Genomic DNA, 15,115 nt, shown 5'->3' on the forward strand with positions numbered 1-15,115 from the left:
ATAATACCTTCCTCAGTCAAACAGGAAAGGCTTAGGAATTATCTGTGCTTCTCAGAGCAGGGGAGGGACCCGTTTGATCCCCCAGAACAGGCCGGCAGGTAGGCCTGGGAGGGACGCCTGCAGACATCTGGCTGATGAGGAAACTGAGGCACAGAGAGGTTAAGTGGTTGCTTCCCTGAAGGCCCTGAGACACCGAATGTCCAGTTCTCCATTTGCAAGTGGGGAGATGGGCCCAGAGAGGGTCATCGACTTCCCAGGGGTCACACAGACCTATAGTCCAGCAGCGCAAGAGGACAGAGAAAGCCCGGCCCTGGTGAGCCAAAGCATTGGCCTCTCCAAGGGGACTCAGGTCCCTGCAGGAGGGGCCTAGCCCTGGACTTCCCTCCAGCCCCGTGAGACCTCCTGTGGGCCTGGAGCCTCCTGTGAGAGACCTCTGTGTCCCCCCAGGAGAAGGGGACAGGACATGGGGAAGAGGGGGACAGAGAGAGAATCAGGGAGGGGATGGACAGAAGTCGGTCTGGAAGGAATTGGAACAAGCAGCCTTGGAATCTGGTCGCTCTTTCTGAATCCAATAGAATCGACTTTTGATTTATCTTTGGATTATCTGAGCCCCCCCTCCCCCGCTCCCCGCCTTGGCTGATTGATCATGGCTGATTGATCATGGGGATTCCCAGAGGGGAGGGAAGGCCTGGAAAGTGGGGGTCTGCAGGCCTCTGCCTCTAGAGTCGGGGTGATCAGGGGGAGAAGTCCCAGCAGCCCCTGGGTGGGTGCAGGTCTGAGTTGTGTCTGGGTGGTGCTGGCCCAGGGGCCCTTCAGTTCCAAGACCCCCATCTGGGATGTGGGGTGTGGCGGGGGAGCCCACAGGTCCCTGTCCACACCCCTCCTCCCCACTCCCCAAACTCAGCCCGCTGGTCTGGGGTAAACTGCAGCGCAGCCCCTCCCCCGCCCACCCGCCAGCAGGAGGAGAGAGCTCCTGACCCAGTTTTCTCGCCATTGCCGGGAAGGGAGGGAGGCGGGAAGGCTTCTTTGCCTGCCGCCCTGGCGTGGGGCCGGTTCGGCTTGGGGAAGGGAGATCCTCCTGCGGACGTTGCCTCCATCCCCTGGTCCCACCCGGCCACCCCCTCGCCCCTGGGCGGGATTCCAAGCCAGAGCTCAGAAGGCCCTCCTTGGCTCGGCAAGTCCTTTTTCCAGCTGGCCTCTGGAACACCCCCAGCCGTCGCTGGGTGGGGAGAGTGAGGGGAGGAAGAGGAGGAAAATCAGCACATGAGAGCATCCGCACTCCCAACATTTCCTGATGACACTTGTCTCCATCACTGAGGGGCAGGCGCAGAGCTATGCAAATCTCAGGCCGGGAGGACAGCACCCACCCTCTCTTCGGGAAAGTTCCAGGAAGGCCCATTTTAACCCTCTGCGGCCTTCCTAAGTTAGCAGATCAGGTTGGTTGGAGTGATTGCTGGCTGGGAGAGGTGGGTAGATAGAAGAGAAAGGGAAATGAAAGCTGCGAGACTCGGAGCCCAGACTCCTTTCATCAGATAGATCAAAGGCAGCAGGGGCCCAGATTGGTGAAGGGACTTACCCAAGGACACACAGCAGCCCTGATTTCTTCCCAGTTTGGTGCATCTTTATCACCTTAAAGTGAGTGATGCTCACTGCTCCTAGGTACCAAGAGAGAGGCAGGGGGCCAGGACTCAGGGAACAGGAGCCAGCTTTGGTGAAGCATGGGGTCCAGGCGTGCAGTTTACTGTCGCCCACCCTTATGTATCATTATCCCCATTTTACAGATGAGGAAACTGAGGTTCAGTGAAGTGCAGGTCACCGGCTACCAAGTAGCTGTATTGAGATGTGAGCCCAGCAGTGTCTGATTCTAAAAGCAGGGTTTCCTCACCCTGTTCTTGGTACTTTGCAGGGTCCCCTTCAGGGGTCTGGCTTAGAGTAAACTTGCCTTTCGGGCCAGCACTCCTTTCTCTACACTGTGACAACCCAGAGATTCCTGCTCCTCAGGCTCAAGCTGCCAGGGCTGGCGGCTTTGTCTGTGGTGCTCTGGGTGCCAGCCCAGGAGTCACACCTGTGGAGCTCCAGGCGTCGTCCTGATCTTCCCTGAGGCTGAGTGTTTTCATCTGGAAAATGGGCAGAGGAATGAGCACCTTTTGGTGTTGCCGTGTGGGCCATGGATGAGGCACTGCAAGCTCCCCTAGCAGAGCCCAGCATACACTACGTGCTCCCTGTGAGGCAGTGCTTCCTCCTCCAAAGCCCTCCATGCCCAAGGACCTCCTCGCGCCGAGGACCTGCTCGGTGCGAGGTGCCTTTTGGGGACCCTGGTGATGGGAAAGCTGGGTCCAGTCCTCTGGGTGGAGGTTTGACTTACAGTGCAAACATCAGTGGGTGCTTTGGAATGCCACCATGTCCTGTAAGTGGCCCAGGGTCAGGTCATCTTCACAGCCCCCTGTAAGGCAGGCATCACTGTCACCCCATTTTACAGGGGAGGAAGTGGGGGCTCGGAAATGGAGGAAACTTGCTCAGGGACTCACAGCTCCCAGCTGGCAGAGCTGTGATTCAGATCCAGACCTCCCGGACCACCAAGCCCAGACCTCTGGCATCTCACTGCACCCCCCAATCGAGGCAGCCTAGCACTCGGAGAAGACTTGAGTCTTCTGGGAGGTGAGAAGATTATATTTTGTGGTGGTGGAGGAAGGCTTCAGGAAAGAGCAAGAACTTGAACTGAGCCTTGAAGGCCAGTGAGGTGAGAAAGGACCCAGAAACTGGAGCTGGAGTGTTCGGGGCTGAGAGCAGGCCAGTGTGGCCAGGCCACCCTGGTCCTAGGGGACTGGGGAAGGGGGGCCCAGGGATCTGATGTGCTCTTATCTTCTTTTCTGCAGTGAACTTGCTGGACACGTCCGCCATCCACGGGGACTGGGGCTGGCTCACATATCCAGCTCACGGGGTGAGTGATGGGCAGTGGGGCCAGTGCTGTCCCTCTGTGAACAGAGAGGCCGTGATGCCCAGGTCTTATCATCAGGCAGATCAAAAGAAAGCAGAGGCCACGAGAGGTGAAGGGACTTACCCAAGGATGCACAGCAGTCAGAGACAGAGCTGCTGACTTCTTAAATTTAGCGCATGCAGACTTCTGGAATTCCAGAACCAAGTCCAGGGCTGGCTCCCCCTTCTTCCAGTCTGAGGCCTGAATGTGGGATTCTTACATCTGTGTCCCAGGCCCATCTGGCCTCCATGGTGATGCTGGGCTCAGCCCATTAGATCCCTGTACTCACAGGTGACTCCCTTCTGCCCTCCTGGGGCATTGGCATGGTAACCCCGAGTGTCCAGAGCCAAGGATGCACTGCCCGGTCCCCCCGATTCTCTTAAATCTCAGGAAGGCAGGGTGGTAAAGCCAATGCAAGCCCATGAGCTTGGTGGGACCATCCACAAGCTGAGTGTCCTTGGGTCACCACTTCACCTCCATGAGTCTCAGTCTCCCTGTCTGTAGAATAGGATGAGCACGTGGCAACCTCTTGGGGTTTGCTGGGAGGGTTAAGGGAGATGACACGTGGTCTTGGCACCATGCCCAGCACAGGCCTCCATTACATGTATTATTATCATTATCATTGTCATTAGTGTGTATTATGGCTATATCTCACATAAATTTCCTCCTATAAACATGATCAGAAACACACACATGCCCGCCATAGACACAAACATGTCTGGTACCCATAACTTCTTTCATGAACACTTCTGCTTCCATGGCTCCGGAGACAGAGTGATCATAATATTAATGATGACAATGACACTGAGCTGATCTTTGAGTATTTCTTTACTTTGGGGTAAGATTGTAATCTGGGCTGTCTGGGGACTGTGACTGGGGTCAGGACAATCCCAGCTCCTCTCTCTCTGGGGGTCTGGTCCCCAGGTGGCGGTAAGCTGAGTCTGTTGTCATCAGTCCCCATGCACCAGGCTTCAGGGAGTTGAAGGGGCAGACCAGGGTCCCTGAGAGCCAGGAGGGACCCCTTCTGTGCCTCAGCACGGCAGCCCTGCCTGAAGACAAAGGCTGGGCCCTGGGAGTGTCCCTTTACCCCCCAGGGCCTCAGCCTCTCCCCTTGAGGGGCTCTTCTGTGTGTCCCGCCTGGCTGTCTCCCAGGGTGCTCATGCGTGTGAAGGGCTTTGGTGCAGGGAACTGGCTCTGCCAGTGGCAGGGGCTGACCCAAGAGGAGGCGACTGCCTGGCTGTGGGCTGGGTCAGCGTCTCCTCTGAGACTCAGCAGCTGGGCAGGAATGGACTTGAACCCCTGGTTGGCGCTGGATGTCTCTGTCCCTCTGTCCCACTCAGAACTTAGGACTTGGTTTTTAGGGTAACAAGAAGTAGGAAGGATTTTAAGCAGGGGTGCGTGGTGAGAAATATGACTGGACTTTGCTGGTGATGCAAGGTGCTTTTGTTTGCGGGATGCTGTGAAGAGTAGCTCGGGGAGTTCCCTGTTGGTCCACTGGTTAGGACTCCGCGTTTTCACGGCCAAAGGTGCAGGTTCAGTAGCCAGTCGGGGAACTAAAGATCTTGCAAGCTGTATGGCACGGCCAAAAACAAACAAGCAAAACCCCCTAAAAAAAGAGTGGTTCAGAGTTACTCATTTCACTTGAGAATTAGAACAAATAACTTATATTCACATAAAGTGAAGTCGCTCAGTCGTGTCCGACTCTTTGCGACCCCGTGGACTATAGCCTACCAGGCTCCTCCATCCATGGCATTTTCCAGGCAAGAGTACTGGACTGGATTGCTGTTTCATTCTCCAGAGGATCTTCCCGACCCAGGGACCAAACCCAGGTCTCCTGCATTGCAGGCAGACACTTTACCGTCTGAACGACCATAGAAGTCACATAGCTCTTAACAATTTGTGCGTTATCTCGTTTAATCACCACTACTAATCCTGCAAGTGGTACAGCCATCCCATTTCACAGATGAGGAAGCCGAGGCTCAGAGCAGCGAGAAACATCTTTCCACCGTCAGGCAGGTTTCAAGTGATGGATGCGAGCTCAGATCTCTGGGCCTGGAGCCCTCACCGAGTCCCCGTGTCACCTTGTGAAGGGCTGGGAACCGATCCTGCATTATTTACTGAAACAGGGACCACCTCCTCTCAGCACGGGGCCTGGAGGTGGGGCTTGCCCAGAGGAGAGAGAAAGCCAGATGAGATCTCTGTTTCCAAGCTCTGGATCTTGAACCCGTGCCAGGCTGGCAGGTGAAACATGCAGGTGCCCCGTCCAGGGGGTCTGGGGAGGGGCCTGGGAATCTTTTGTTGAATAAATTTGTAGCTGGGTGGAGGTTGATGGTCCCTGCGATTCCATCCACCCTCTGATTCTGGAGTCTGTTAAGCACCCTGGGTACAAGGGTCATCCATGACTGTCTCCAGCATCAGCAAGTTATCAGACCGTCAGGCAGGCCGCATAGCCTAAAGCCAGCGGTGCTGGGTCTGGATGAGCCGGTGCTCTGCAGCCTCTAATCAGCATGACTCAGGCCAGTCCCTTTACCTCGCCTCCACCTCCTCGTTTATAACACAAGGATGATCACAGAACCTGCTCCCTGCAGTTGTCATCTGAGAGATGATGCAGGAAAAGGACATTGTACCAGCAAGAAACCAGATGCTCTGAGAGGTTAAGCGTCTGTGCTAAGATCTGGGGAGTCTGGCCCCAGAATTCATGCTTCTAACCAGGCTGCACCCCTCTCTTTGGACCCCTCCGTCCATGCACTGGGTCGTGCTCCACCTCACCTCGTGAATTAACAGCCACTCGTGAATATTCCTTTTTATTGTCTCTTGATCCTCAACAGCCCCTGGAGTAGCTAAAAGGGGCAGGTGTTAGCTACCTCGGTTTACCTATGAGAAGTCCAAAGCTCAGAGAGGGAATGTGATCTGCCCAGGGATGCACAGCTGGTTTGCTGCTTTCGGTTCCTGGAAGGGGACAGAGTTCCATAGGGATAGTGGGGACGGGGGGCGGGGGTGTGGTATGTGCCAGGGGCCAGAGAGGCAGCTGGGGTGGGCATGGCACCTGGCATGGAGTGGGGGTGCCCCAGGTAGAGAACAGGGCTGATTCTGCCCTTGTACCACCCGCCAGGAATTTGTGCCACTCTCTGTGTTTGCGGCAGCCCCTGAGGCTAAGCCAGGCCTTTGGCCCCGCTCGGGCGGCTGGAGCAGACTGGGATCGCGCTGATTAATTTATCCGGGTCCCTGGCAGGAAACAGACAGTGAGCGGCTGGCTGGCTCTTCGGTGCTCCATTAACTGTGACAACGACTTTAACCCCAGATGTGACACAGTGCTGCCCAGAGCCCCGGCTGCAGAGTGGGGTGCAGCATGGGGGCCCTTCTTGGGGTGGGGGGCATGCAGGAAGCATACAGTCTTTCAGGTGAGGCTGGCACGCCCTGGTCTGCTTCCCCAGGGGTCCCTGGAGGCAGGCATGGGGGGCTGGGATGATGGCAGTCCAGCATCGTGTCAGTCCCCTTCAGGGCCAGGCCCAAGCTAAGCACCGGGCAGTTTTTTTTCCGTTCATCCTCTCAAGTCTCACTGAAGTGGGGCCTTTCTAAGCCCCTCTTACAGATAAGCTGGCTGGGGATTGAGACCATATAGCTGACCAAGATGAAGTCAGATCGAGGGGTTTTTGTCAGGCAGGGAAGACTCAGGATGCCCCAGATCCCCACTCTAGTGCTTGTGGGACAGCTCGGGACCCTGCTGATTCTCAGAGCACAGTGAGGAGTGGTCTTTGCTTCCTCCCCCCTCCTCCCAAACTCCCCTCCCTGACCCCTGCTTAAGCAATAGGGTCCCTAGTTCAGAGACAATACCCACAGAGGCCCAAGCGAGATCACGGCCCTGCGTCTCTGGTGCACCCAGGACAGCGGCCCCAGAGCCTGTCTCCTCCGTCCGCCCTTGGCCCCCAGCCCCTCCTCAGAACCCTGAGGAGTCCACTGAACTCAGCCCAACAGCGACTACTCCCGGCCGATCAGCATTCTGCCGCTAAGGAAGCTGGGGCCCAGAGAGGAGTGGCCATTTGCCTAAGGTCACACAGCCAGTTGAGACTGAACCCAGGCCTCTCGACTCCTGTTTCATTTCTCAACTCTGTGTCTTCGGCTTGGCTCGTCTGTGTCCAGACTGGGCTTGCTGAACATTGCTGGCCTTTGCCAGCCTCTGCTAGGGCTCTTCTCTCCCACCCCTGCAGGAAGGTCCAGCCTCCGCCCTGCAGGGGGTTTTGCCACAGCCTGAGTGCCCACAGCCTCCACACTCTATCTGTGAGAATGTGAGGGGCTTGCGGGGAGAGAGTATTTCTTGTGCAATTCTTTTCATTAGTTCAGTTCAGTCGCTCAGTCGTGTCCGACTCTTTGCGACCACGTGGACTGCAGCACACCAGGCCTCCCTGTCCATCACCAACTCCCAGAGTTTACCCAAACTCATGTCCGTGGAGTTGGTGATGCCATCCAACCATCTCATCCTCTGTTGTCCCCTTCTCCTCCTGCGGCAAAATACACTTAACACAACATTTGCCATCTTAGCCATTTGTGAGCCTCCAGTTCAGTGGCGTTAAGTCCATTCACACTGTTATGTGACCGTTACCCCGTCCATCTCCAGAATGCTTTCATCTTCCCAGACTGAAACTCTGTATCCATTAAACTATAATAACTCCCATGACCCTCTCGCCTCAGCCCCTGGTAAGTACCAGTCTACTCTCTGTCTCTAGGAACCTGATGTGAGCGCCTCATACAAGTGGGAGCATATAGGATTTGTCCTTTTGTGCCTGATTTAGTTCATGCAGCATAAGGTCTTCAAGGTTCCCCCACGTTGCATGTGGCACGTGTCAGAGTTTCCCGGTGCCCCACTGTATCAGTGGGCACATTCTGTTTGTCCATTTATCCAGAGGGACATTTGCGTTTCCACCTTGGGGCTGCGATAAGCACGGGTGTGCAAATCTCTGATTGTGTCCCTGCTTTTGTTTCTTTCGGGTACACACCCAGAAGAGGAACTTGTGGTAATTCTATGTTTAGTTTCTTGGCATTCACTGTTTTCCACAGTGGCTGCGCCAGTTAACATTCCCACTAGCAATACACAGGGTTCCAATTTCTCCACATCCTCGCCAACCCTTGTTATTTTCAGTTGCTTTGATGATAGCTAATGGGTGTGAAGTGGCACCTCACTGTGGTTTTGATTTGAATTTCCCTGATGCTTGGTGATGCTAAGCATCTTTCCACGTGCGCTTCAGCCATCTGTGTATCTTCTTTAGAGAAAAGTCTATTCACGTCCTTTGCCCGTTTTCTAATTAGGTCTGTCTGGTTCTTCGCGTTTCAATTGTAGAAGTTCTTTATATATTCTGGATACTAATCCCGTATCAGATACGTGGTTTGCAGGTGTTTTCTTCCCTTCTGCAGGTTGCCTTTTCACTCAGTTGATTGTGTCAGTGATGGTCACTGGTTTACCTCTGAATCAGTGACGCCTGGCTGGCACCTGACACAGAAGTGATCATACTCAACTTTCCCGCAGCCAGGGCAGCCCGTGGTGGGGGCAGAGGGAACATCACACACAGCAAGGCAGAGGAATCCATCCATCAGACAGTCACTCAACAAGCACCAGTTCAGGGGGGTGCTGCTGAAGGATTTGAGGCCAGGGTACAACATAGCTTCATGCAATTAAAAAGATCTTTCTGGCAGCTGATGTGAAAACTGGAGCGGTGGGCTCACTGACTTCCCCACGCAAGTCAGCCCACTCTGGGAGTGACAGAGTAGCGTGTAGAAACGAGGTCAGAGCTTTGTGGCTTTGGCATCAGTTCCAGTCCTGGCGTCATCACTCACTAGCCATGTGACCCTGGACACACGGCTCTAGGTCTGAACCCCTTGGTTCTGTGAAAAGGCAACAGATAACGCTTCCTCAGGATGTCCCCGGTGGCTCAGCGGTAAAGAATCCACCTGCAGTGCAGGAGATGGACGAGACACAGGTTTGATCCCTGGGTCGGGAAGATCCCCTGGAGAAGGGAATGGCAACCCACTCCAGTACTCTTGCTTGGAGAATCCCACGGACAGAGGAGCCTGGTGGGCTACAGTCCACAGTGTCACAAAGAGTCGGACACGACTGAGTGACTAATACTCCTTCCCCATAACCACGTGTGGGGTGCTTGGCCTCTTGATGGCTGACAGTCCACTGGAAGGTCAGCCCCTTGAGGCTGGAGAATGTTCAGTCTTCTTTCCCAGACCTCCCCTAGCACCGTGCATGTGGCTTGTGGCAAGAGAGGGCCAGCCGCTGCCTCTCGTTTCAGCCGGCTGTGGTCTCTCTGCCCGCAGTGGGACTCCATCAACGAGGTGGACGAGTCCTTCCAGCCCATCCACACGTACCAGGTATGCAATGTCATGAGCCCCAACCAGAACAACTGGCTGCGGACCAGCTGGGTGCCCCGTGACGGTGCCCGGCGTGTCTATGCCGAGATCAAGTTCACCCTGCGGGACTGCAACAGCATGCCCGGCGTGCTGGGCACCTGCAAGGAGACCTTCAACCTCTACTACCTGGAGTCGGACCGCGACCTGGGCGCCAGCACGCAGGAGAGCCAGTTCCTCAAGATCGACACCATCGCGGCCGACGAGAGCTTCACGGGGGCCGACCTGGGCGTGCGGCGCCTCAAGCTCAACACGGAGGTGCGCGGCGTGGGGCCCCTCAGCAAGCGCGGCTTCTACCTGGCCTTCCAGGACATCGGCGCCTGCCTGGCCATCCTGTCCCTCCGCATCTACTACAAGAAGTGCCCCACCATGGTGCGCAACCTGGCCGCCTTCTCGGAGGCGGTGACGGGAGCCGACTCTTCCTCGCTGGTGGAGGTGCGGGGCCAGTGCGTGCGGCACTCCGAGGAGCGGGACACGCCCAAGATGTACTGCAGCGCCGAGGGCGAGTGGCTGGTGCCCATCGGCAAGTGCGTGTGCAGTGCGGGCTACGAGGAGCGGCGGGACGCCTGCGTGGGTGAGCACGCCTCTGCGTGGTGGGCTGACAGCTGGGCTCAGTCCCGGCAGGGCTGGCGGGGGGTGGGGGTGGCAGGCAGGGTTGGCTCAGTCGGCAGGTGTCTGGGTGGTGCTCACAGCACCTGGGAGGAAGCATGAAGCCCTAGCGCTCCTGGGTCTCCAGGCCACCAGTGTGTGTGCTGTATGTGTCTTGCCGGGAGGGAAAAACACCACAGCCAGGTAGCTCCTCCGTGGGTGTTGTGCAGAGCTCCATCTCTGGGCACCTGTGTGACTGCGGTGTACTAACTGGGTACCTACTCGTGTTAGGGACAGCGATGGAACCTACCACAGCCGGCAGTATTCTAAGCGCTTTTCACGTATGAACGCATTTAATCCCCAAAGCTATCCAGTGAAATAGGAGCTTTTATTATCCTGGCTTTAAAGATAAGGATGCTGAAGCCCAGAGAGGGAAAGTAACTTCCCCAAGGTCGCACAGCTGGGAAGTCACAGAGCTGTGATTTGAATTCAGAAGTCTGGCTCCAGAGTCCAGACTCAGAACCACTGAACTGCCACGGTATTGAGGAGGGGGTGTCGATTGGAATCTGGGCTCGGGGTGAGCGCACGCGTGGCGTACAGGGGCATTGTGAAGATAGGCGGGCGGGGACAGCCAGGGTGTGTCCGGGTGCGTTGGGTGTGTCTGCCCGCGAGCAGGCGGAACTCAGCTAGAGATGTGGGGGAGGGCACAGCCGAGAGCCTCTGGGTCTTGAAATAGCACCTGTTCCCACAGGTGTTCTGCTGGGGTTCCCATGTCACAGACCAGGAGCAGGGCCCAGAGTCCAGGCTGTGTGCGTGTGTGTGTGTGCGTGTGTGTGTGGTCAGCAGACACGCATCTTGGATCGGTGCAGCCAGGCACCCCAACAGCCCAGGAACACCGGGAGGGCTGGTGAGCTCACACAGCTGGTGCCCCAGCTGTTACTGGTCCTAGCCTGGCTGCCCTCTGCCATCCCTTGATCTCCCCAGGGGCTGGACACATGGCAGGCCAGCCACTCAGCCCAGCCTGGTGAAGCCTGCCGTGGGAACCACTGGTTCTCCTGGGGAAGGAGATGTTCCTGGGTGGGGATCAGAGAGACCAGGGCCTGTGCCCCAGACAGCTTCGGGGAAGACTGGGATGGGGCCCTGAAAGACACTCAGAATATCCTCAAAGCCCTTAGCTGCTCCTACACAGGCCCCGGGACCACAGTTAGAGGGACCCTCGGGCCTCTCAGCACCATACCTCTGTCCTAGCCAGCAGGAAGGCCCCTGGGTGCTCACAGGAGCAGGACACAGGCTGGCCGTTTCAGATGATGCTCAAGGGGGCTTCAGAGACCACCCTGTCCACTTTAGGAGTCGTCTTGCCCAGGAACTCCAGGACCAGATTCTCCCGTCCAGCCAGCAGGCCCTTTCTGGCCCTTCCCTGGGGCTGTCCGGTTTCCTTCTGCTCAGTTGCTTCCATTGTGTCCAGCTCTTTGCGACCCTGTAGACTCTAGCCCTCCAGGCTCCTCTGTCCATGGAGTTCTCCAGGCAAGAATACTGGAGTGCATTGCCATGCCCTCCTCCAGGGGATCTTTCCAACCTGGGGATCGAACCAATGTCTTTCATATCTCCTGCATTAGCAGGTGGGTTCTACCACTAGTTCTGTCTATGAAGCCCTTAAATCTTTTTTTACCCTGCTGACTGCTATAAGTTCACTCTCCTGGACCCTCAACTCCAAAGCATCTTCTAGGACGTTTGCCTGTTTCTGGATTGGTTCTACCCTCTGTGGCCTAGTTTGCCAGGCTCCCCAGTCCTCCAGCCTCTCCCGGTTCCTTCATAGACATCCCTGTACTTCTCAACTTCCCGCTGGGTAACAGTAGCAACAAACATTGCTATCGCCTTTACAGCTTCCAAGGGGATTCCTAGGACATCAATTCATTGGCTTATTGTAGCAAGGCAGGTATTATAATTCCATTTTGCAGATGGGGAAACTGAGGCCCAAGAGATCGTGTCCTGCTTAGGTCTCACAGTTGATGAGAGGTGGAGCTGATGAGAGGTGGACCTGTAGCAAGTCAGGTCTATCTTGCTCTGAGCTACGTGTAGGCTTTTCACCTCTCCCTGGCCCATCCCGACTGCATTCCCCACTAGACCCAGTTCCCAACATCCCCGTGTTCTGATGGGGAAAATAAAATCTCTTAGAGACAAGTTTTCAAGTGTTTGCTATGTGCCAGGCACTTTAACGAGCACTTCATACAGATCATGTCAGTAACTCATCCATGCATAGGGGATAGAGGCACAGGGCATCCCTGTCTCCAGGGAGTTCACAGCTTCTCATCCTTACAATAGTCCTCAAAGCTAGGTATTGTATCCCCATCTCACAGAGGGGAAAACTGAGTCCCCTCAACTTAAGTAGCAGAGTAGGGATCTGATCCCATGTTTTCTCACTCCAGAGCCCTGAACAGCTTCCTCTGTCCATAAAGCCCTCTGCAAAGCCTTGCTTCCCACCTCCCTGGGGTAACATTAAAACAGTTAGTAACCAGGACTATATAAGCTGTAATAGTCGGGTGGGCCAGCCTGTGGATACCTGCTCAAGGTCAGCTGTCTCCAGCCCTGGATTGAGCCAGGGAGAACACCAGGCCACTTGTTTGTCCAGCGTGCATGCTTGCCCTTCGAGGGAGACTGGTCCTCCTGACTTCAGGGTGGGGGCCTCACTCAGAGGTACTGCTCCAGCCTCCTTTTTTGGTGGAGATGGAAAGCGAAGCCCAGAGAGGAAGTGCATCTTGCCCAAGGACCCACAGCATGTCAAGGGCAGGAGTCCTGGTGAAAACCCCAACGCTTGAGCAGCCGGACGTCCCCAGAGCTGGGAGAAGTCAAGGCCACTCCCATTTCCTCACACTTCTGGCACATTAATAAAAAATAATAAAGTAATGCCAAAGCAGGGTTAGGGAATTGCAGCCTGTTTTGATTTTTACATTTAAATCACAATACAACATAATTATGCCAGTTGCAAGATAATTACAGGTTTTATAAAAAATATACTAATTCATCGTGCACTGCAGGCAGTGGGGTTTGGGGACAGGATGCCAGTTTTAAATCACACAGGGAAAGGCGTTTCTCAACCCTGTCGGTGGGCGTGTTCAGTGTCTGCTGGCCTCCTTTGAAGAAGCAGCACAGGTGCAAAACTGAGGTGCTCACCTAATGGGAGCCCGGGGCCAGCGGCCCTGTGGGGGCCCAGGGACCCCCACCCACTCCTTGGTGGGTAGCCCGCGAACTGGGAGGGCTAGGGGCCTAAAAGGAGCTGGGCACAGACTGGGCGTGCCTTTGCTGATCTACTTGAGATGACCTCAAAGCTGCAGCCCCAGACCCAGCCTGAGAGGGACCTCCGGAGACCCGTGGGGCCCTGGCCTTCTCCATCGGGCAGTTCTCTCTGAGCAAACAGGGCTGAGCAAGGGGGTCCCGGCCTCCCCTGCCCAAGTGCCCCTCCACCTTCTTTCTAGCGACAGGAGAAGGGACCCAGAGCTTGAGGCCTGCAGCAGTGGCCAGGGCTATGGCGACAGCCGTCAGGCTCCTGTCTCGGTGGTCTCACCCTCGTGGCCAGGCAGCCATTGGTTTTACAGAGATGACAGTAGAGCCCAGGAGAGGGGACCAGCCCAATCACGTGGCTTTTTAGAAGCCTTCCTGAGACCGCCTTCAGGCCTCGGGGACCCACGGAAGCACGTCAGAGCCGGGCGGAGCTAGTGTGGTTTACCAGTGGGGAAAAGGGCCCAGAGAGGCCAAGTGAACATCCCGAGAGCTCACAGCTAGCAGTATTGATTGAATCCCAAATCTCCCAAGCTCCTGACCAGAAAACTCCCCACACCACCCAATTCCTGACCCACTTACCTTCCCCCCGCCACCCACGTGGCTGCGCCCCCCCTATCCCGAATCCAGAGAGTGGAAGGGCCTCTCAGAACATCGCGCAACGCAGCAGCCACCCAGAGTCCCAAGTCCCTAGCACCGTCCTTTCTGCCACCTGGACGCAGAGTATAAGCCACCCTCTGCGGCCCTAATCATCTTTCTATAAATATCAGAGCATCTCATTTCGAAGGGGCAGCATGAACAACGAGCTCCTTTGCCTTCCCGACTGTGTTTAAAATCTGATTTAGAATTAATTTCCTTTGGTCGGCCACCGGCAGACACCTTATTTGTCAAATCTCAAGCTCTTCGCAGGGGAGAGGAGAGAGGTGGCCGGGGCCCCCGGCAGCTGCCGGCCTGACAGGCGGCCCGGGCAAGGTGCCCTCGGCAGGGGTGGGAGCCCCTCCTGGCCCACGGCCGACACCAGGCACCACAGACGCCGGAAGCTCCCTGGGTCTGCGGGCCCCAGCCCAGAGCCGCTCCATCTGTCTCGGCCATTAATTCCCGGCTCTGCCTCCAGGTCTCCGGGCTCCCCGAGGCCTGGTGATTAGTATTCTTATTAAAGATTATTTTATTTTCATTGAGCGGATTAATCTAGCCTTGACACTTTATAGCCATATGGGTATTAGCCGAGCGTGAGAGAACCACCCCCCCGTGGACTGGCGGGATGGTGGAGCTGCCTCTAAGCCGAGGCCGGGTGTTGAGAGGCTGGTGGGGGAAAGGCCCCGGCTCCGGAGGCTCCCTCTCAACCCGGGTTTGCATCCTGGCTCAGCTGGGAGCCTGGGGCGAGGCCCTCAAGCTCCCCCGAGCTTCTGTTTCCTCTCTGCCAAACAGTTGTATTCATGCCCACTAAGTAGGGTGGTAGTAACAAGTGCCGGGCACTGTGCTGGCGTGAATTCACATGTATTCACTCCTGTCATTCTCGCAACAGCCCTCAGAGGTGGGAACTATTCTTATCCCCATTTTCCAGATGGAGACACTGAGGCCCAGCAACCTGCCCAGTGTCACTTAGCCTCAGGGAGGGAGAGGACTGCATGAGCAAAGGAGCCCAGCAGGCAGCCTGCTTCTGAGTTTCTGCTCTTGACGGAAGACCCGCTGAACTCTGAATGGTCCGGGACTCCAAACACAAAGGCTGTCCTGGGGCGCTTCCTCAGTGCCATGTGTCACACGGAGATGTCACACCGCACGTGGACTGGTCTGCCCCCTCACTGCTCAGAAAGCTCCCTGAAAGCAGCGTTAGCTCTTGTTTGTCTCCAGTTCATCGCAGAAGCTCGG

At 56.1% G+C, this 15,115-nt stretch overlaps 1 protein-coding gene across 1 annotated transcript in view; it reads left to right on the forward strand.

The window, feature by feature from the left end:
- EPHA8 (EPH receptor A8) overlaps positions 1 to 15,115 on the forward strand; it is a 35,543-nt gene that overhangs the window by 2,543 nt on the left and 17,885 nt on the right. The window contains exons 2-3 of the mRNA XM_086365060.1: positions 2,877 to 2,941; positions 9,293 to 9,956. Of these exons, the coding sequence (XP_086221186.1) occupies positions 2,877 to 2,941; positions 9,293 to 9,956 (729 nt within the window). The remainder of the gene's footprint in view (positions 1 to 2,876; positions 2,942 to 9,292; positions 9,957 to 15,115) is intronic.

Source organism: Bos grunniens, chromosome 2 (genome assembly GCF_055505025.1).
Source record: "Bos grunniens cultivar Pamir isolate PY7600 chromosome 2, Bosgru_T2T1.0, whole genome shotgun sequence".
In the NCBI taxonomy this organism is placed as follows: domain Eukaryota; kingdom Metazoa; phylum Chordata; class Mammalia; order Artiodactyla; family Bovidae; genus Bos; species Bos grunniens.